This window comes from Entelurus aequoreus, linkage group LG17, assembly GCF_033978785.1.
Source record: "Entelurus aequoreus isolate RoL-2023_Sb linkage group LG17, RoL_Eaeq_v1.1, whole genome shotgun sequence".
Taxonomy (NCBI): Eukaryota; Metazoa; Chordata; class Actinopteri; order Syngnathiformes; family Syngnathidae; genus Entelurus; species Entelurus aequoreus.
In genome coordinates, this window is record NC_084747.1 from 37,930,084 (window position 1) to 37,953,064 (window position 22,981).

Consider the following 22,981-nt stretch of genomic DNA (forward strand, 5'->3'; position numbering starts at 1 on the left):
CCTCTTCAGGGTCGCGGGGGGGGGCTGTAGCCTATATCAGCTACAATCGGGCGGAAGGCGCGGTACACCCTGGACAAGTCGCCACCTCATTGCAACTAATACATATCAAAATTTAAAAAAAATCCACCAGTCATACAATATTCTATTTTTAATAATTCCCTGTGCCCCTTCTTAAAAAAATGGTTTGGTCCACATGCTCAACAGTAATATATATTAGGGATGTCCGATAATGGCTTTTTGCCGATATTGTTCAACTCTTAATTACCGATACCGATATCAACCGATACCGCTATATATACAGTCGTGGAATTAACACATTATTATGCCTAATTTGGACAACCAGTTATGGTGAAGATAAGGTCCTTTTTAAAAAAATTAATAATATAAAATAAGATGAATAAATTAAAAACATTTTCTTGAATAAAAAAGAAAGTAAAACAATATAAAAACCGTTACATAGAAATTTGTAATTAATGAAAATGAGTCAAATTAACTGTTAAAGGTTAGTACTATTAGTGGACCAGCAGCACGCACAATCATGTGTGCTTACGGACTGTATACCCTTGCAGACTATATTGTTATATATTGATATATAATGTAGGAACCAGAATATTAATAACAGAAAGAAACAACCCTTTTGTGTGAATGAGTGTAAATGGGGGAGGGAGGTTTTTTGGGTTAGTGTACTAATTGTAAGTGTATCTTGTGTTTTTTATGTTGATTTAATTAAAAAAATAAAAAATACAGATAATAATGATAAATGATAAATGGGTTGTACTTGTATAGCGCTTTTCTACCTTCAAGGTACTCAAAGCGCTTTGACAGTATTTCCACATTTACCCATTCACACGCACATTCACACACTGATGGCGGGAGCTGCCATGCAAGGCGCTACCAGCAGCCATCAGAGGCAAAGGGTGAAGTGTCTTGCCCAAGGACACAACGGACGTGACTAGGAAGGTAGAATAAAAAAAACGATACCGATAATTTCCGATATTACATTTTAAAGCATTTATCGGCCGATAATATCGGCAGACCGATATTATCGGACATCTCTAATATATATATATTACTGTTGAGCATATATGTTGTATACTTTTTAATTGAAAAATTATTATTACTATAGTCCGTTACAAATAGCAAACACTCACCTGGATCTACACGTTGAGTCTGTCTCTCACCAGCAAATGTGCTGCTGCTGCTTGTTGTCTGAATAGATGCTGTAGTGTAAAACACAAAATGGCACAAATATCATCGCTGCATGCATTGTAACTCTAAAGTACTTTTTCTAATATGATAAAAAAATATTACATTCATATTGTAATTATTGACAAATAATACGTAGATAATGGGAAGAAACTGCCCTCACTCTGATCTACAGACCTGCAGAGTACGATACCCCAGTGAGGTGCAAGAGCGTGCACACATAAGCTTTACACCACATTCAATGCCACACTGAGGATTATCACTGGCTGCTTGTGGTTTACCACATCAAAGTTCCTGCCAGTGCTTGCTGACATTGTACCAGCAGCCTTGTACAAAGAGCATCTCACCCACAGACTTGAGAACAGAGCCTGACTGAACTCAGGACATCTTCTCCACAATCTTGTCGTGAACTGAAAACTGGACCGCTGACGCCTACTTTCCTGTCGCCTTTTCTTCCGCCACGTGGCAACTCTTTGGAGCTCCGACTTTAACATCGTTGAAGCATGGAGAGCTCGCCAACCAGCGGCCCAACCAATTTACATTCCAACCAAACACAATGTTGCCACCTGCCGCCAAACTACCCCGCAAGGAATGTGTCCCCCTAAATCGCCTACAAACTGGTGTTGGGCACTTCAATCACAATATGGATTCATCAACCAGACCGCACAGCACATCTTATTTGAGTGCCTAATCCTCAGCCAATCAGGAATCTTAAAAAAAACTCAAACTCAGATACAGTGTGCTGGTTTTGAGGACTTAACCACACTGTGTAGATGTTTCACAGACAAGAAGAAGAATATTAGCTTTATGTGATGATAGCAATTTGGATAGCTAACATTAGCTATCATTTACTGTATATATAGCGTATCGTAACAAAAACAAGACTGCAAATTGTTACAGTGGTCGCTTCTCTTGGACTGCTTTTGTGTATGTGCACACACTCCCTTCGTTTACGTGTAGACCAGACAGCAGTGAGTGACAAAAAAAAAATATATATATATATATATATATATATATATATATATATATGTGTGTATGTATATGCAGTATTCTGTACTGCATATATATGCATATGCAGTATTCTGTTAAACCACTAATGGTAACATCAGCTAGCCAGGAGTGTTATCATTATATTTTTGGTTTAAAAAATGTTGAAAGGTTAAAAAATGTAACTGAGCAACTTGCAAGCATCCCTTTAAGTTCTTATGTATGCAAAGTGCATAAAGGAGCACAACTAAACTGAGAAAGAACATCATCATAAAAAAAATTATGTTAAAATAAAATATTAAAAAAGGACAAATGTATAAAAGTGTAAATTGCAGGTGTATCAGTATAAATCTGTTATTTTTCAAATGTTCTCTCCAAAAAACAACATGTGTCAAATGCATGTCTGAGACATTTGAGAAACTATCCACTACCCATTTTTGGGTCCTGACTCCCGACCCACCAGTTGAGAACCAGTAGTAGTAATAGTAGTGTATTGTAGAGGTAGCACAGATTAATAGGAATGCTCTTTTGCTAAGTTGTTCTGCTTTTACTCAGATCCTGGACACCATCATGGAAGTCATGCAGACATTACAGGGAATGTGCCAAAAACCTGATAACCATGACAAAGGTAATAGTGTCCCCCACAATAGAAAAACAGTCCTGCAAAAATATTGACTCTCTTTCTCTCTGTTTCTTCTTCTGTAGTCTACCTGTGCCGACACATTGTTCCCAGCCTGCTGGGCATGACACGAGCATTTGGTCGCTACAGCGTCACCGACGAAGCCCTCCTGTCTAAGTTGTTTCCCAAAGACTCGCCTCAGGCCCGTTACGTCCCAGAGGAAACGGAAGGTGTGCGGCGCCGATCCTTCAATGACTTTCGTTCTATTATTCCGTCCTCCCTGCTGACGGTTTACCAAAGTGACACTCTGCGTCGACGCGCTGCGGCCAGCCAAGACTTCTCTGCACAGGTGTGTTTACATACATGTAAAAAATTTCACCACCAATTTTTATATGCATATGAGTTTGTTGCTTGGTGTTAAAGTGGTGTTTCTCATAGGTTTGTGCAGATGCAGGGGGAAATTCACCATGCTCTCCCACAACACCTGGCCCACAATATTTTGAAGGTAAGAGACACAGAGGCTGATATACAGTATACTACACAAACAAAATACTAGATTAACCTGCACAACTTAATACAGGAGTTACAGCATACAGTACACTGTACAACATTTAAATGTCTAACGTAACAGTTTAACAATATGTGCATTGTTGTGGTTGTCGTTTACAGGGGTACAATATACAATACACGTGCACTGCCTCATACTCAGTTGTTTTTGATATTTTGACTCTAACTCAGAAAATACTTAGCTCTCCAAGTACCACCAAAATGACCAACATTAAAATACAGTAGCATGGTAGGCCTAAGTATTCATTAAAAATAAGGCAGTGGTTTTATTTAACAAGTATATTCAATATGTTTGGCCACTTTAACATTACACATTGTTTGCACGGTAACTCTGTTATATTATAGGAAAATAAAACACTGTACTTTTATCAAGTGATTCTTTGGCATACCACTAGATGGACACACTAGTGGTCAGTGTTGGGTTAGTTACTGAAAACCAGTAACTAGTTACAATTACTAGTTACTTTATTTCAAAAGTAACTCAGTTACTAACTCAGTTACTTACACCAAAAAGTAATGCGTTACTGTGAAAAGTAACTATTTAGTTACTTCTTTCCCCCCCCCCTTTTTTTAAGGCTCCCATTAATGCCCTTTTAGCCTTCATTTCAGTACTGTTATTGAGAATAATACAATCTGTTGATCAACTTGACATGCATTTGCATCACTGAACTCAGAAAGCAATGTGGTCTACATACAACACACAAAGACAAAGATTTGTTTCAAAGGGCCAATTTATTTCAGACCAGAAAAAATTGATAAAACTATTTTAAATAGCTGCAACATAATGACACTTTAACTTTAACTCTAAGTAGATAGGATCTTTGATCCAAGACACAACTTACATTTAACTAAAATGTTATTTTCTTTGTGCTCGACAAAAGAAAAGTATTGAGAATGTCTCCATGTTAAAAAACTCGACTTCTGGCTTCGCCATGATGTCTTGTTAGTTGTTATGAGAGTAGCGTATGTGTGTGTGTGTGTGTGTGTGGCCCTTTAAGATATGACAGCATGAGAGGTGAGTGACGTCAGTGAGTGAGTGGGCGAGAGAGGTGAGGGAGCGGCGACAGTGAGTGCTTGTAGGTGCTCTAGCTTGGTGGATGGCTGCGTGCAATAAAGTCACAAAGTTGCAACAAACCGCCGGGCTCGTCATTCACCCTCAGCTGTAAAGACCCTCTTCCGGGTAAAGTGAAGGTTGTTAGACCCGAAGTACGGCTCTGGAGGAACGTCTACCCTGCGGGGAGGCGTGCTTTCTGTGGGTGGGGGAAAGCACGCCTCTTCTTTTCCACCGGAGCGCTCCAATAAAACACACTCAGATCTTCAGTTTCTCGCCGATACTACATAAAAATAAAGTAAAATAACGCAGTAACGCATCATGCAGTAACGGTAACTGAGTTACTGTATATAAAAAAATAACACGTTAGATTACTAGTTACCGCCGAAACTAACGGCGTTACAGCACACTGCTAGTGGTACACACACCACAGTTTGAGAAACACTGCTCTAAATATATAATAAATATTTAAAAACAGTATGTTTCAGTACAGTTCTTTACCACTACAGACTACAACCACAATAATAAACCTAGTTTATATTCATGATTTGGGGAACCCTGTATTTAGAAATATATCATGTAATAATAATTTATTAAATATTTTGTTAACATTAGGGTCACAGACTCAACTCGTCTATTTCTTTCCAGGTGCTTACCTCCCTGACAGCACGCTAATGGATCCTGGCTACTATTTTTCCACCATCAGCTCCAGTTTGTCAGTGTCTCCTCTCTTCCTGGTAGAGGGAGAGAAACACATTGAGGTACCCAATCATCTTCTTCACCAGCTCCTCAGCATGGTAGGTGTCTACTGTAACTTTAACGCCTACAGCATGCGTTTGTTTTACCTTGAGTATTTTGTCCTCGTTAGGTGAAGGTGTTTGTTTCGGAATCTTTTTTGAAAACCCTTGATGCCACCATAGCTGAAGCAACAGAGGTAAATGTCATGTGGAACTGCCAATCAAGTCAAAACTGTGTCGTTTTATTCATGTAATTTATATTTGTCTTTCCTGTGTGTTCTGCCAAAGTCTAACCCTGGAATCAACCTCTATTACAAAAACTTCAGTGACCCTCTCTATGTATGCATATTCAAAATGCTGCGAGACACACTATACAACATGAATGGTAAATCCATCAAGTGTTTTATATCCATGTTTATTCCAAAACAAAGGCAAGTCATGTTCAAATCAACCCACATACTGGTTTACTCCTTCCTTTGTGCATCGCAGCCTTGCAACCGGCGTTTGTGCGGGAAGTCCATGACTTTGTTTTGGAACAATTTAGCAGTAGTCAGTCAGAGCTGCAACGGGTACTTCATGACGCGGAGGGGTTGCCAGGAGAACAGAGCCCCCTAAAGCTCCGTTGCCAAGCCAACGCTGCCTGCGTTGACCTCATGGTGTGGGCCGTCAAAGATGAGCAAGGTAATCGATTATTAGCCTGGAGGGTGGCCATCACACTGTTTCGCTATAGCCCAATCAGCAATCAGCTGAGTGTGTGTGTGTTTGACTTTCCACATGTCAGGAGCTGAGAACTTGTGCAGCAAACTGACCGAGAAGCTGCAGTCAAAAACCTCAAGTAAAGTAATTATCGCTCACATGCCCCTGCTCATCTGTTGTCTGCAGGTAAATCACTGCATTTCACTTGTAGCTAGAATACAATTAGAGGCAAAATATTAGGTACACAGTTTTGTATCACCACCACAATACTATTCATTTATCCATCCAATTACATCCATTTTCTTTACAGTTGTTGTAGCATTGTTAAATAAATACATATCTGACTGTCAATTAAAACTGAACATTATGATATCTCTTGTATTGGATCATAGTATAATATACAGTTGTATTTGAGTGTATCTAGTGCAATATAATTATACATTTCCCCTTAGGTTTTGCTTTGATTAATGTTAATTTTACATATTGATGCTGCTCTTCTATTTTGCAGGGCCTGGGGCGTCTTTGTGAGAGGTTTCCTGTGGTGGCTCACTCTGCTTCAACATCTCTCAGGGACTTCCTGGTGGTTCCTTCCCCTGTTCTCATAAAGCTTTACAAGTACCACAGCCAGTACAATTCAGGTACCAGCACACAAGTAAACCTGCTACCATAATAGTTTTTGCTCCAGAGCGTATTCTTTTAAACAGGTGGATTAGAACCCAGCTATGAGCTAACAGAGCAGTGCAACACAAGTGATTATATAACACTGTCATTACCACATCAATGTCTTGGTCACCATTGATTAGTAATAAATAAAGTACTATCTATCTATCTATAAGCCGAGAAGTTGGTCAACTTTAAAATTCACCTGAACTGAAGACATTGTGAGGTAACCAAGACAAGATGCTCGTTTGCGCCCACCTTTTTTTTTTTTTTTACCTGAGTGAGGATTACAATTAATTCATCATCTAAAAGGGAACGCAAGTCTTGTGCTGAAAGATATAGACATCCAATCAGTTGGCATCCCACTGAAAGCGGACATTTAGTGATTGTTTTATTATGTTTATAGTTTGTATTTCTTATTTAGCACTTAGCATTAGTGATACATGATCCTTAGTATTTCGCTATAGCATGATTTGCAAATCTTCCGTATATTCAGGCTCAAAAATATAAAGTTCTAGATCATCTTTTGTCCCAAAGTAGTAGTCGTTGTCTCTCAGTAAGGCTGCCATAATCAGTAGTAGTAGTTGTTGTTGTTGAAGGAAATGGCGAACATTGCGACGCGCTTTGTGAAATCAGTGCTCTCTGCGAAATCAATGCACGTCAAAATGTTCCGGTAATGCTTAAAATGACAAATACGTTAAATTTGAAATGTTAGGAATTTGCCGGCTCCTACATTACATATATACTTACACTATGTATATTAATTGTGTAGGTTTTTTAGAGGTCTTTGTGGGCGGTATAGATCAAATCTCCATTACCTTCATTATTAGCTGACTCTTGCTAGTGTTTGTTCATGATTTAGAATGCATTAAAAAAAGAACAGTACATGTGTGCTTGTCTCACATAGGGATTGTAAATGATAGGTCAAGTTAAAAAAATGCAGTTCCCCTTTAGCCCCTTAATCATTTGCATTCTGTTTTCATTGTCAAGGCACAGGAGAAATTAGGATCAATGTGACCAATGAGCACTCCCAGTCCACATTCAGCATCCTGTCCAACAAGAAAGACCAACCTTCCATGTACGAGCAGCTCCGAGATATTTCCATCGACAACATTTGCAGGTCTGATGCAAAAGGCTTACATAACTTCAACAAGAGAAATGCTTGTAGCATAACAAAAAAAACATGGATTCCTTTTTTGTCTGCACAGATGTCTAATAGCTGGTCTGACTATGGACAATGTCATTGTGGAGGCCTTTCTTGCTAGCTTGTCCAACCGTCTTTACATTTCACAGGAAAATGATAAGTGAGCAACAGCTCTGCATTGTATGAGACAGTTCTAAATGTTTGTGAACAAACAATAAGCTCCTATAACACCCCTTGTTTTTTTTGCCAGGGATGCACATCTTATCCCAGATCACACCATACGGGCTCTGGGCCACATTGCCGTGGCTCTGAGAGACACGCCTAAAGTGATGGAGCACATCCTGCAGATCTTGCAGCAAAAGTTCTGTCAGCCTCCGTCCCAGCTGGACGTGCTCATAATAGACCAGCTGGGCTGCATGGTCATTACAGGAAATGTAAGTCGGAATGAGGCAGCCATCTGTTTGGCTTAGACAAGTGTCAGAGTTTATTCTGAAATTAGCTTACAACAAGGCTGGTAAATATTGTAAATATCATGTCATTTAGCAATACATCTACCAGGAAGTGTGGAACCTGTTTCAGCAAATTAGTGTGAAGGCCAGTTCAGTCGTATACTCTGCTACCAAGGACTCCAGAGATCATGGCTACAGGTAAGTGTTAGTGTCAGGGCTTCTGACATTGAATGATAACTACTGTATATCAATTTCTAAGACGATGCCAATTCTGTGAGAATCTGTTGCCGCTTTTATGTGACCACAATATTAGAAACACCTAGTGTTTTTATTTTTGTATTTGTAAATTGATTTATTTATTTAAATGTTGTAAATATTTATGTTATTATTTCATCAACACCCTATTTATCAACAACGTTCTAGTTTGTACTTATTATTTAATCCACAGCCCTCATTATAATGCATTGTAGTTTTACAAACTACAATTACAAATAAGCATAGTTTGAGTTGTGTGTAGTACCGTATCGTACATCTCTGCTTTTTGTAGTACAAGTGAAACTCCAAAAAATTTGAATATCGTGCAAAAGTTTGTTTATTTCAGCAATTTGATTTACAGCATTAGACTAACATTAGAAGAGAGTCAAACATGAATGCAAATACAAATAGACGGAGTAGACTTTGGCAGAGTAAATGAAACCACATTTTGGGTGTAATCATAAAAGGTGGCAAGAACTACATCAGTAATGAATAAAGCAAAATATGTTATGGATCAAAAATTATTCCATATTCTCTACTGCTCGCTGGTGTTACCATATCTGAGTTATTGTGTAGAAATACTGGGAAATAACTACAAAAGTGTACTTCATTCACTAAGTCTATTCTCATTCATCCGGGTCATTGTAATCTCAGGGCATTCAATCAATCGCAACTGAACTGTTTGGTTTCACTAACCATCTTACAAAAGAGGTCAGTTAGAATAATACATACTAATGTTGGATATAGAGAACATTCAAACCAGTTAATTACTGAATCAAAAATATTGAAACTCAATGATTTGGTGCATTTGCAACCAGCTAAAATTATGTACAAGTACAAAGCAAACTAAAAGCTCTCCCCAAAAATGTACAACAATTACTCTAAATGAAAGAGGATACATTTAACCATAGAGAAAAATCTAAATTAAAATAATTAAATGCACTAACAACACTTAAGACATTTAATCATTATCAAATTAAATTATGGAATGGATTAAGCAAAGAAGTCGAAGAAAGTACTAATGTGGTCCAGTTTAAGAAACTGTTGCGAACTCAAAATGATTACAAAGTACAAGGAAAAAGAATCCTGTTAAACTTTTTAAACTTTATTGAAACGTAGGGGTAATCTTATTCATTCCATTATGTGAATTACAACATATTTAAATATTGATTTACAACTTTATTATGTAACATTTGTGGATTCAAATTGAGTACAAACTGAGAACAGGAAGTAAGCAAATGTGTTAGTAATTGCTATGGAATGAAAAAGGTGTAGAATTAAATAAGCTCTGCTTCTTCCCACTCCTTTTTAAGACATGCAATTAGAAACTGGAAATATCAATCAATCAATCAATGTTTACTTATATAGCCCTAAATCACGAGTGTCTCAAAGGGCTGCACAAGCCACAACGACATCCTCAGCTCAGATCCCACATCAGGGCAAGAAAAAACTTAACCCAAAGGGATAAATATGTGATGTATCATACTTTAACTGTATGCATATTCAAAATAAACTTACACCATGAACCATAATATATGATATTGACTCATAACATGCAACTCAAGATATTTCAAGCCTTCTCTTGATATAATTTTGATGATTGTGGTTTAATTCTTATGAAAATCTCAGAAAATCTCAAAAACTGTAAGCCATGATCATAACAATTATAACAATTAATGGCATGACATATCTCACTTTGCATGTAATGAGTTTATATCACATATTCGTTTCATATTTAAGGGTGCATTTCTGACATGGATGGACTTTTGCACAATATTCTAATTTTTTGAGGTTCACCTGTAGTGCATCGCATGCCAGTGCTTAAATCACTGAATGAAAATATACATGAAAACCATCCAAACAGTTTCTTCACAGAGGGTATCTGATAGGTAAACTGCTAATGATGGAAATAATGCAGTAACACTTATCCACCTTTGTTCTATTTCCACTCAAGGCACTGCTCATTGGCAGTGATAAACGCTTTGGCCAACATTGCTGCCAACCTGCAGGGGGAGCAGCTGGTGGATGAACTCATGATGAACCTCCTGGAACTTTTTGTACAACTGGGCCTAGAAGGGAAGCGAGCCAGTGAGCGGGCATCAGATAAGGGGCAAGCGTTCAAAGTACATATTTGGATACATCTCCATGCATGTACTTTCTTTGGTAATGGGATGTAAAAAACACAATTCTGTCTTCTCGTCTTCTGCAGTCTTCAAGTAGTGCTGGGAATCTCGGTGTTCTCATCCCAGTAATTGCTGTGGTGAGTTGTTGCCTTTAAAGGCCTACTGAAATGAGATTTTCTTATTTAAACGGGGATAGCAGATCCATTCTATGTGTCATACTTGATCATTTCGCGATATTACCATATTTTTGCTGAAAGGATTTAGTAGAGAACATCGACGATAAAGTTCGCAACTTTTGGTCGCTGATTAAAAAAAGCCTTACCTGTATCGGAAGTAGCGTAATGTCACATCTGCACATTGTTTTCAATCATGTTTTCAGCAGCGTGAGCGATTCGGACTGAGAAAGCGACGATTACCCCATTAATTTGAGCGAGGATGAAAGATTTGTGGATGAGGAAAGTGAAAGTGAAGGATTAGAGGGCAGTGGAAGCGATTCAGATAGGGAAGATGCTGTGAGAGGCGGGTGGGATCTGATATTCAGCTGGGAATGACTAAAACAGTAAATAAACACAAGACATATATATACTCTATTAGCCACAACACAACCAGGCTTGTATTTAATATGCCACAAATTAATCGCGCATAACAAACACCTCCCCCCTCCCGTCCATATTACCCGCCAATACAACTCAAACACCCGCACAACACACTCAATCCCGCAGCCCAAAGTACCGTTCACTTCCGCAAAGTTCATACAGCACATATATTTCCCCAAAGTTACGTACGTGACATGCACATAGCGGCACGCACGGACGGGCAAGCGATCAAATGTTTAAAAGAAAGCTGCGTACTCACGGTAGCGCATCTGCTATCCAACTCAAAGTCCTCCTGGTTGTGTTGCTGTAGCCAGCCGCTAATACACTGATCCCACCTACAGCTTTCTTCTTTGCTGTCTTCATTGTCCATTAAACAAATTGCAAAAGATGTCCAGAATACTGTGGAATTTTGCGATGAAAACAGAGCTGTTTGTATTGGGACACAATGGTGTCCCAATACTTCCGCAAACTCCGTGACGTCACGCGCAAATGTCATCATACCGAGACGTTTTCAGCCGGATATTTCCCGGGAAATTTAAAATTGCACTTTATAAGGTAACCCGGCCATATTGGCATGTGTTGCAATGTTAAGATTTCATCATTGATATATAAACTATCAGACTGCGTGGTCGGTAGTAGTGGGTTTCAGTAGGCCTTTAAAGGGGACCTATTATGCAAAACAAACTTTCCTTACATATTATTACCTGTTTTTGTGTATTTGAGATCTGCGTAAGTCCCGACAATTTTAAATCAAGCCATGGTGGCATTGCAGAGATATTTATAAAACAATCTTGCCTTCCTTGATATTTCCTCCAAACGAGCTGTTTGGAATTTGCACAACTGGTGGCGTTTTTCCAACATGTGACGTCAGCGGATATCTCCATATACGGTAGCGATTTACCCAACGAGCTTTGATCGTCATTGTAGTCCGACATTGTAGTCAATAAGTTCCTTCTTTTTCTTTATGTTCTTGTTGTGGGGCAGACTGGCTCTACATGCAAATGCATCATCCACGGTTGCCATGTCTAATACAAAGTAGTGTATATTTCTAACTTATATCTGTCAGTAGACTCATTATGGAAACGCTAAAAACTACAACATGGCTGGCGTGGCGAAGACGCAGTGAACTGGAGGCATGTAAATAAGACTGCAAACAAAATGGCGCATCCTGAAGAGACATTCCAAAAGCAGTTTGAAGATGGTCTGTAAAACATACAGTATTCTATGCAAAATTTAGACCAATGAACCACCATTACATGTTAGGTAGACCACACGGAAGTGTTTTAAATGTAGAAAAACATCATAACATGACCCTTTTAAGACAAGCTGGCATGAACCAGAGTTCAGTTAAATGATCTACATGACTGATGAAACTTTTAGTTAGCATGCAAGGCGATGAACAAATATTTACCTAGTTGGTTAGCTGAGTGTGAACATCTGCTGAATGGTTGTACTCTCACTTGCCACAGTATTAGGTACACCTGCACACTCTACTGCACTCAAAAAAATATTTACCAAGACAGTGATGCACAGTTTTGTTTGCCACTGTTAGAGAGGTGTTAATTTAACAATATTTAAAAACAGACCGCTGCTCTACACTATACTGTTAGCCAAAATATTAGAAACAGCTCTGAATATGATGTGGTTTTGTTCTGTAAAACTGCAAGCTACAATCACAATAGTACACATATTGTTATTTAAAATGTTTTATTAGTTCTTTTTGTATTAAGTTCTTATTAGTTCCTCTGCAATCAGTACAGCGGTAAGCCCTTGAAGGTCACCAAAGTACATATCGCCAAAAAAACATTGCAAAAAAAAAAAAAGAGTTAAAACATTAACAGACAGGATAACATCCATTGACTCATTTGGACAAGCTCAGTGTTTAGTAAAACAACACACGGACATAAAGGATTATTGCTTCTCATTGCTTTCTCATTTTGCACCAATAAAGTGTAATAAAACACATTCAAGCTCCTATGACATTGAAATTGTAGGGAACAGTTGAAATGCATTATTCAAATTTTAGTTCTGTGCCGGATTGACCACCCGGCCCATGAACACAAAGCACTGCGTGCGGCGCTCGTAAATGAGGAAGAGGAAGGGATGATCTACAACAAAGCGGATCTGGGAGGACAGAGGCATGAATCCCACCTGGGTCAGAGCAGCAGCCTCTGTGCCTTCCTCATTCACTGTGATGGTCCCCTGGTGCTTCAGCTTTATGAGGATACAAAAAAAAAACAGTCAGACAAAGCTGCTTCAACCCCTTTGACTTTAACATAAATTATATGAACTCACCCAGTTCATGGCAACCTTATCTGAGGTCATTCCAGAGAAGTCTGCACTGTCCTGGAACAAGTCAGTGAGCCCCATCTCCTTCAAATTGACTACCAAGTCGTAGTTCTGCTCCAGTTTGAAACGAGGTATCACCACCTCACGAGTCCTGCAAAACTCCTGAAATTAGCTTCACTGAATCCCCCTGTTAAATGTGGCCAGACCTTCACAGAACCATGGCTGAGCTCCCAGTCTGAATTTCCCTTCCCATTTTTTTTATTGTGAACCCTTTCAGCTCAAAAGCAGTTAGTTGCTGAAGGTTTTTTTGTTGTTGATAAAAACAATGTCCAGTTACTAGCTATACTATCAGTGGTTTAACAGAACATATAATTTTAAAGTGCCTCTATTTTTTACAATTACTAATTATACTGAATACACATTTCTCAGCCCTCTGAGGAATCTGTTTGCCGTTCATGCTTGTCACTTACCGCTGCCTCATCCACACGATAGCGCAGGGAGGGTGTACACATACAAAAAGTCGTCCAAGGGACGCAACTAGCAATTTGCAGTCATGTTGTTGTTATGACAGTCTATACATTCTATGATTGCTAATATTAGTAGCTAAAATCTACTAAATCGCTATTATTAGCTAACAACATGAATCAAGTTGAAAGCATATAAAAGCACAAATAACAGGAGAGACCAGGAGACCCAGGAGATCAGTTGATACTGAGTCACTTCACCTGGTGCTATTTTCGTTCAAGTTCTGGATATGTTTTGACTTTTAGACTGTTTTCTTGACATTCTTCTGGGAAATTTTTAAAGCTGAACTATTCCGTTTTCAAATGTCCACAGTATCCCCCAGGGTTTGTTATATTTGAGCGTCTGGTACTGCCACATATATTAAATCACAATTTCTCAGTTGTTGCATGTGGTTTGTTGGAAGAAAACCACTCACCTGTTGGTCATGTTTTGGAGCCACTTGTTGACCACTGTGGGCGAGATCTCTTGTTCCAAAGTTCTCATGCCGGTTATCTTCCTTGGCAAAGCGATGAGCATGCTGATGTCTCCTGAGTACGGTAGCTGAAAACAACAGCATGGCACTGCTCAGTTGAATTTTTACTAGACTGGAATTAACCGTTTTGACCTCGGGCCCAACTTTTCCACCACGTAGGGGCCCACTCGAATATTAACACTGAATTAGTAATCTTACTTTTGATTTGAATTGTATTCAGTAATTATATCTAACCTACTTAAAGTTTAACATGATAAACCTTGTCCAATGATATGAAACCATGTGTTAATCACAAAGATTAGGTCAGGCTGATTACAAAAATGAATACTAATCAAAAGAAGAGACTCATAATAACCAACAAAAATCAATTTACATACAATTACATAGTTCTAAAATAAATAAATTCTAACTAAATTAATAATAAATCATACCACTATTATTAACTATTAACTGTTCAAAATGATTTTAAACCATGTCTTAATCAGAAAAAATATTATTTATTTAACACATAATATACTTTAGGTTTAGGTCAGACTGATTAGAAAAAGAAGTACAACTCAAATATACTGCATAAGAACTGACTCATAAATAACCGACGAACAATAAAATGTACATATGTACATAAAATGTACATAAAATGTACAGTTATGTTGTGCTAAAATAAATAAACTTAATTAATAATGAATGATTCTTAACTAAATTGTCAATAAAATTAAAGTGCAAATGAAAATACAGCTACAACACTTTAGTCATAATTTTTGCACTTAAGACTTTAGCTCCAGACTTCTGTTTGTTTGATTTTGTCATTACTGCCACAAGTGGTGGAAAGGTTTATTGCAACTGACACCGCTGCGGCCCACAACTGAGAAAAATATTTGTCATCCCATGGTTAAGAAACACCGTCGTAACACACCTGTAGGACGTCACAGTCAAGTTCATGGTCAGCAGCGGCCAAGTAGTTTCCCTTGTTGGTCATCATCGGCACTCGTACATTTGTCTTTTCATTCACTCTGAAGTTTCGATAATGGGTCATCTCTTTGGGAAATTTCTGTTCCCATGTGCCTGGTAATGTAAGAAATTGCAAATATGGGGTCTATCTGTTTGGGTTGAAAAATTCTTGAAGAGTCCGTGTACACCCACCTTTGAAGTAGAGGTAGTTTAGCAACATCAGGACCATATTTGGATCAACACTCTTAAGTGGCTCCTGGATTAACCCCTTTGTGATCTTTAGGATGCGTCTGTTTGCCTTGGTCAAAAATGAAGGATCACTAAAGTCCACCGACTGTGGCTCTGCAAAATAATATGCCTTTGTCTCTGTACGGAAAGCATCTTTCACTGAGATGTCCTTCTTTACGTACACATCGTTCACGGAGCGCAGCGTGTAGCCAAAGTTTCTTCGGAATAACCTGTGGGTCAATTTCCTGAAGAGCTTATGCACTGTTGTATTGTCATAGTGCCTGCTGGCATTGACAAAATCAGCAAATCCCAGAACCTTATAGAGTTGATCGTGGGTTCCACTTGCACCTCCCAAAGACATCATCCCCATTGCGATGGAGATCCCAGCTGGCGCAAGCAGGATGTTGTCAGTCTGGTTGACATCATTACGCAGACTTCGATACAGGTTAAAGCCGAAGCGGGCGTTGATTATGTTGAGGCGTTGGAGGCGGGAACGACCGTGGAAGAGCCGCAGGAGTCTGGCACGGCGTATCTTTGGGTCGGAGGGTTCAGCGAATATGTCGATGTCAGGTGCAGGAGTGGCAATTTCATCAATTTCATCCCCCTCACTGAAAAACTGTGTTAACTCATCATCCAGCATTTACATTGTATTGCCCCAAATCCTCCTACCAATACTCACATGTAGTCGTCACTGCCCGCTGATAGAATTTTATCAAAATCTATGTAATCTTCGTCCTCAAAGCCATCGAAAACCAGATCGTTGGTAATAGTGTTTTCTTTGTGGAACTCCAAGGGGATAGCTTCCATATCCCCAGCACCCTGAGCTTGAATACCCCTCGGGTCTGGGTTAGGATCCTCAAAGTGCCAAGCAAGGTCTTTGATGCCAGCCAGTGTTGGACTGACCAGCAGGCAAGCCACTGAGACCACCGTAACTATCGCTTGCATCCTGAAGGCTTCACTGGAGAATTAAACAAACATACACAATTACCTGCATAACAAACATTTAACCTCACTTTTAATAACATTTGTTTGAATGTCTAAACGTGAAAATATAAGTTGAAAATGTCTGCTCTCCGCTTGTCTTACCTTCGCTGTGTGCTTCTGTGTGTTTTTGTGGTGCTAAGAGTAGAGAATTGAATACAAAACTGAACTTTGACGTCGTCTCCTCCAAAACAAATAGCCCAGATCAAATAGACCCAAAAGTCATGTGGCTCAATAACATCTTTTGCTCGGAACTTAATTTGGCGTCATTGTTAACAATATTGGTCACTGCTAACAATATTGGTCACTGCTTTTCAATTTTAACAACAAAGAGCTGTCTAGTTGTTCATTTATAGTAACTCATTTCACAATTTAATTAGTTATAATTTGATTCAGGTTAGGTGTGCTTTCACATGTGTTACATTTTGTATTACTCTTTTTAAATGTTAAATGGTCCCTTCTTGCACTCCTATTTTTCTTCCTGAACCATGCATATTTCTCTAATTTACAGTTGACCAGACGGCTTCCGCCCATCAAAGAGGCTAAGCCTCGCCTCCAGAAGCTGTTTCGAGACTTCTGGTTGTACTCAGTGGTCATGGGTTTTGCTGTGGAAGGATCAGGTTGGATCAAGTTGATGATGCCAAATCTTTTATTTTATCATTAAGTACAAGACAACCTTATGCATATGTGTATATATATTTTTTGACATTTGTGTATATACCGGTATAGTGTGTGTATATATATATATATATATATATATATATATATATATATATATATATATATATATATATATATATATATATATATATATACAGTATAAATATATATACAGTATACGAAGATTTTTGCAGCAGATTCTTAAACACCCGAGCGCTTAAATGCTGTCATATATACGCTCTATGGCTAACTTTTGTGCCAGGGTCCTAAAGCACTTTTGTTTGAATTTCATAACTCTGACAAAATAAATATACAAACATCAAATGTCCATTTCAGAGGTTTCTGGTTCAAAGGAATATACAAAATAAGAATAGTCATGGATCCACAGCTCTATGGAATGCGCCCCACAAAACAATGTAGTTGAACAGCCCTGCTTTAGCTAATTGAGCACAGCAAATTATATAAGGGGCTGTATATATATATATATATATATATATATATATATATATATATATATATATATATATATATATATATATATATATATATATATATATATATATATATATATATATATATACACACTACCGTTCAAAAGTTTGGGGTCACATTGAAATGTCCTTATTTTTTAAGGAAAAGCACTGTACTTTTCAATGAAGATAACTTTAAACTAGTCTTAACTTTAAAGAAATACACTCTATACATTGCTAATGTGGTAAATGACTATTCTAGCTGCAAATGTCTGGTTTTTGGTGCAATATCTACGTAGGTGTATAGAGGCCCATTTCCAGCAACTATCACTCCAGTGTTCTAATGGTACAATGTGTTTGCTCATTGGCTGAAAAGGCTAATTGATGATTAGAAAACCCTTGTGCAATCATGTTCACACATCTGAAAACAGTTTAGCTCGTTACAGAAGCTACAAAACGGACCTTCCTTTGAGCAGATTGAGTTTCGGGAGCATCACATTTGTGGGGTCAATTAAACGCTCAAAATGGCCAGAAAAAGAGAACTTTCATCTGAAACTCGACAGTCTATTCTTGTTCTTAGAAATGAAGACTATTACACAAAATTGTTTGGGTGACCCCAAACTTTTGAACGGTAGTATATATATATATATATATATATATATATATATATATATATATATATATATATATATATATATATATATATATATATATATACTCGTTAGCCCCTTATATAATTTGCTGTGCTCAAGTAGCTAAAGCAGGGCTGTTCAACTACATTGTTTTGTGGGGCTCATTCCACAGAGCTGTGGATCCATGACTATTCTTATTTTGTATATTCCTTTGAACCAGAAACCTCTGAAATGGACATTTGATGTTTGTATATTTATTTTGTCAGAGTTATGAAATTCAAACAAAAGTGCTTTAGGACCCTGGCACAAAAGTTAGCCATAGAGCGTATACATGACAGCATTTAAGCGCTCAGGTGTTTAAGAATCTGCTGCAAAAATCTTTGTCTTTTCCAAGTTTATTGAACTGAACTTGTGGGCCGGTCTGCTGTCATCACCAGGCCAAATTTTGCTCGCGGGCTGCCAGTTGAATAGCCATGAATTAGTGACTGTGTGTTTCACTTAGTGACAGTGCAGTTCAATCAAAACACTTTTACTACGGTGTTACTAAGTAATTGTTAAAAGTCATACACAGTTTGTTACAAAGGTCTGTTAGGCTACACTGAAAAGAAAAATAATAGTACAATGGGAATAAAGTCGTAATTACTAGCATAATCTGACTATATAACAAACTAAGGATTTGACGGTGTTTACTATTAACACTTTATTATAAGTTTTAAGTAATGAAGGTTTATATTTTTAACATAGATGATAACTGTGTCGTTGCAGGACTGTGGCCCAAAGAATGGTTTGAGGGTGTTTGTGAGATTGCCACCAAGTCTCCTCTCCTGACCTTCCCCAGTGGGGAGCCCCTTCGTTCTGAACTGCAGTACAACTCTGCCCTAAAAAACGACACAGTCACACCGGTAGTGAAATATCAAAATATTTCTTCATATGAAATAATGTCAACATATGTTGGCTATAAAACCTTTTGCATTCTCCAGGCAGAGTTGAGCGAGTTACGAGCGACCATCAATAACCTCCTGGACCCTTCACCTGAAGCATCTGCCCTTATTAACAAGCTGGACTTTGCTATGTCCACATACCTGCTTTCAGTCTACAGATTAGAGTACATGAGGTTTGTGCCATGACTCTGCTCCTCTAATATTGTGTGCTTAAGCTACCTATGTGCACTCCTTCTTTTATTGCCATTCTAATAGGATGCTTCGATCCAATGATCCCGACCGCTTCCAGGTCATGTTTCGTTACCTTGAAGACAAAGCGATCCAGAAAGACAAATCTGGTGAGGGTTTTTTGAGCTGTATGTCGTCCTTTTCACGCATATTCCTCAGCTGTCTCTTTTTATCATCTCAGGAATGATGCAGTGCATCATTTGTGTCGGTGACAAGGTGTTTGAAGTATTCCTCCAAATGATGGCTGAGAAGGTGGGTGTAACTGCAGGGCGGCATAGAACAGAACATCTGATTCTTCAACATAGGTGCATATTTCTATTGTATTGTAGCCGAAGACCAAAGAGCACGAGGAGGAACTGGAGCGTCATGCCCAATTCCTGCTTATCAACTTTAATCACACCCACAAGAGGATTCGCAGAGTGGCAGATAAATATCTTTCTGGGTTGGCAGAGACGTGAGTGAAGCTCCTCTTCCCATTGCCCTGATCATTATGAACATAATGGATGTTTTTGTAAGCACTTAAACACTTTTACCAGATTCCCTCATCTGCTTTGGAACGGGCGTGTATTGAAGACCATGCTGGACATTTTGCAGACCCTCTCTTTGTCTCTAAGTGCAGTAAGTATCAGGAAATAGCTTCTTTGTTGTCACTACAATCAGAAGTGACTTTTTTGTATTCCACTTGTTAAGGACATCCACAAGGACCAACCGTATTATGACATTCCCGATACCCCATACCGAATCACTGTTCCGGACACATATGAGGCCAGGGAGGTAAATTACCACAGGAGGCAGCACACTTTAGATTTTAAAAATAAATAGCTTTTTCTGTGCCACATCCCCTTGTTAGTGATTCTATTTGTTTGTACACACAATGTGAGTATTAACATATCTTATATCCTCAGAGTATAGTGAAGGACTTTGCTGCTCGCTGTGGTGAGATCCTGAAGGAAGCAATGAAATGGGCCCCTTCAGTCACAAAGTCCCACCTACAGGTTAGTGTTTTGCCTTCAGGGTGATTCAATTAGTATTTAATTAAAGATGTAGAATTATTTGAAAGTAAAACTAATGCAAAAAAAATGCTCGTTTCCGTGAACTGACCTTCTGGTTTTAACGACTAAGTGAATAAAATGTCATGCAGGAGTACTTGAACAAGCATCAGAACTGGGTGTCAGGTCTGTCCCAGCACACGGGTCTGGCTATGGCCACAGAGAGCATCCTGCACTTTGCAGGCTACAACAGGCAGAGTACAACACTGGGCGTGAGTCACATAAACACACACACACACACACACACAAACACACAACACAGGCTCCATTTCAGTCTGTAAGTAAACCCTTTCTCATAATCACAATCAGTATTGCATCCAAGTGCAATTAGATTTTCTTAAACCTCTTAAGTGAAATGTTTATACCTGATGTGACGCATCAAATCCAGCTTTCTATAAAACGCCAAGGCTTATGATATTGATCCCACCTACATTGCTTTTAACCTTGCAGTAACAAGGTTAACATGCCATTTAGCTGCTTGTGTAGGCCATTTGTGAGCTGCATTAACACCTTGCTCCTTTTATTTATGCAAGTTGGTGTGTTCTTTGAGGGTTTTGTGCCTAACCTTTGCTCATCTTGATCATCTTACGTCTGTTTGTGCTAATTTACTTTGGAGGTGTGGGTCATATTGATTTTGATCTATTATCTAGGGATAAAATCTGGTGATGTGATTACCACCGACCCTACTTACAGTACTTACCGTTGCGTATGCACACGAGTGTTGTGGTGTGGCCACTTGTGGTGCATGTGTTTGTCAGCTTGCTTTCATTTGCTTCATTTGTTTTATTTGTGTCTATTAAACTGCATCCAACTACTTGCTGGTTGGCTGTTTTACGGATTTTGCTGGTTACCTGATTACTTGCCTGCAATCGACTGGTGGGTTGTTTTGGCGGGATGGTTGCCCATATGGCTAACTGGCTATGCTCACGCCCTCCTCGGCTACCTGACCAACTGTAGGCTGCATTCCCACAGGTTGGTTTGAGTACTGATAAATGGGGCATGATACATATGTTGCATGCTGAGCCACAAATGACATTGTGTTTTCCTTTCCAGACTACCCAGCTTACAGAGAGACCAGCCTGTGTGAAAAAAGATTACTCCAACTTCATGGCATCCCTCAACTTGCGCAATCGTTACACTGGAGAGGTATATAAATGTGTAAAAACAAGGTGTGCAAAATGTACACCTCTCACATTTCCACAAATATTTCTATAACAGTATATATTCTCAAGGATCCATTTTATAGAAAGTAAACTTGAATATACTGAAGAGTAGTCAGTGTAAAGCTTAAATAGCAGAAAATAACACCACACAGCCACTAAAGTCTAACTAACTGGCAACACAAGTTAGTACCAACATAATTGTGCCTTACAGCATGGTCTGGGGCTGCACGAGTGCTGCCGGAATTGGGGAGTTGTGTTATACTTTACTGTAACATTGTAATGCAAGCAGGATCCCCTCCTTTGTGATACTGGTTCACATGGCTGTTTTCTACTATGACAGAGATTCCAAACAACTGAACTTGTCTATAGCAATATTCTTAGGTATTTTGAGCAAAGTTTGTTGTTTTATTGATCATTTTTGTATGTTGACAATTATATCATAGTTTAAAATATCCACAGATCTTATATTGTGAATAGTATTTAGGGTGCTGCTTGACAATCATACCTTTATAAAATCTAATTAAGTCAAAATAAATTCTTAAGAATACTTAATTTCTCCATTAGATCTACAACTACATTTTAATATTTTAAAAAACAATTAAAGGCTAAGTAGGTCTGTAGCTAATTTTGTTTGATTTAGGGTCTTCTTAACCTTTCCTTTGTTTTGTTTTGCGTTGTATATTAATATTTTTTTCTCTTTCTGTGCAAATAAATAAAAAATAAAAACATTAAAAAACAAATCCCAATGGTGATCACTAATGGTTGTTAGTGGTTTTTTTTTAGTGTATTGTAAATCTATAAGCTGACTACTCAAGTTTTGTTTCTGGAAATGTTTCTCTTCTGAAAATATAATACTGAAAATTGAAAATATCTATCAATCAGGTGGCCGGTATGATCCAGTTTTCTGAAGCAACACACAGTCAATCAGACCTGAATAAGATGATGATCGAGCAGATGACAAGTGCTCTGGACAGCCAGGATCCAGAGGCCTTCACCCAGGCCATGTTCAAAATGGCTGCCTTGCTTATAATCACCAAAAGTGTGTCCTTTCAGCAGAAACTGTTAAGATAATTTTGTTCTTCTTTATTTAATGCACCTCTCTTTTCAGAGTGCAACCCTCAGCTGCTGCACCATCTGTGCTGGTCGCCATTGAAGATATTTACAGAACACTGCATGGAAACAGCCATTGCGTGCTGGGAGTGGCTGCTTGCTGCTCACAATGGGGTTGAAGTGCCTGTGGGTCTCACTCTTCATGGGACATATTTGCTTTTGAGACTTACCAGCGAGATAATCAACCTTATTGTA

At 38.5% G+C, this 22,981-nt stretch overlaps 2 protein-coding genes across 4 annotated transcripts in view; one reads left to right on the forward strand and one right to left on the reverse strand.

The window, feature by feature from the left end:
* pi4kab (phosphatidylinositol 4-kinase, catalytic, alpha b) overlaps positions 1 to 22,981 on the forward strand; it is a 55,558-nt gene that overhangs the window by 11,153 nt on the left and 21,424 nt on the right. For 2 of the 3 annotated variants that reach the window (XM_062025646.1, XM_062025648.1), the window contains 29 exons: positions 2,749 to 2,821; positions 2,899 to 3,161; positions 3,251 to 3,317; positions 5,079 to 5,227; positions 5,299 to 5,364; positions 5,456 to 5,552; positions 5,657 to 5,848; positions 5,949 to 6,049; positions 6,372 to 6,501; positions 7,514 to 7,643; positions 7,732 to 7,827; positions 7,918 to 8,101; positions 8,211 to 8,314; positions 10,326 to 10,494; positions 10,581 to 10,631; positions 17,045 to 17,153; positions 19,061 to 19,197; positions 19,276 to 19,409; positions 19,492 to 19,574; positions 19,646 to 19,716; positions 19,794 to 19,918; positions 20,001 to 20,082; positions 20,155 to 20,238; positions 20,370 to 20,459; positions 20,606 to 20,725; positions 21,471 to 21,485; positions 21,567 to 21,659; positions 22,559 to 22,715; positions 22,785 to 22,912. In XM_062025646.1, the coding sequence (XP_061881630.1) occupies positions 2,749 to 2,821; positions 2,899 to 3,161; positions 3,251 to 3,317; positions 5,079 to 5,227; positions 5,299 to 5,364; positions 5,456 to 5,552; positions 5,657 to 5,848; positions 5,949 to 6,049; positions 6,372 to 6,501; positions 7,514 to 7,643; positions 7,732 to 7,827; positions 7,918 to 8,101; positions 8,211 to 8,314; positions 10,326 to 10,494; positions 10,581 to 10,631; positions 17,045 to 17,153; positions 19,061 to 19,197; positions 19,276 to 19,409; positions 19,492 to 19,574; positions 19,646 to 19,716; positions 19,794 to 19,918; positions 20,001 to 20,082; positions 20,155 to 20,238; positions 20,370 to 20,459; positions 20,606 to 20,725; positions 21,471 to 21,485; positions 21,567 to 21,659; positions 22,559 to 22,715; positions 22,785 to 22,912 (3,300 nt within the window). The remainder of the gene's footprint in view (positions 1 to 2,748; positions 2,822 to 2,898; positions 3,162 to 3,250; positions 3,318 to 5,078; positions 5,228 to 5,298; positions 5,365 to 5,455; positions 5,553 to 5,656; positions 5,849 to 5,948; positions 6,050 to 6,371; positions 6,502 to 7,513; positions 7,644 to 7,731; positions 7,828 to 7,917; positions 8,102 to 8,210; positions 8,315 to 10,325; positions 10,495 to 10,580; positions 10,632 to 17,044; positions 17,154 to 19,060; positions 19,198 to 19,275; positions 19,410 to 19,491; positions 19,575 to 19,645; positions 19,717 to 19,793; positions 19,919 to 20,000; positions 20,083 to 20,154; positions 20,239 to 20,369; positions 20,460 to 20,605; positions 20,726 to 21,470; positions 21,486 to 21,566; positions 21,660 to 22,558; positions 22,716 to 22,784; positions 22,913 to 22,981) is intronic. The other variant, XM_062025647.1, reaches the window with a different exon arrangement.
* serpind1 (serpin peptidase inhibitor, clade D (heparin cofactor), member 1) lies at positions 12,781 to 16,711 on the reverse strand. The gene is made up of 7 exons (XM_062025649.1): positions 16,639 to 16,711; positions 16,232 to 16,510; positions 15,517 to 16,160; positions 15,290 to 15,438; positions 14,320 to 14,444; positions 13,386 to 13,530; positions 12,781 to 13,304 (listed from the first exon to the last, which is right to left on the reverse strand). Exons 2-7 carry the CDS (start codon positions 16,495 to 16,497, stop codon positions 13,113 to 13,115), a joined length of 1,521 nt encoding a protein of 506 aa, XP_061881633.1. The 5' UTR covers positions 16,498 to 16,510; positions 16,639 to 16,711; the 3' UTR covers positions 12,781 to 13,112.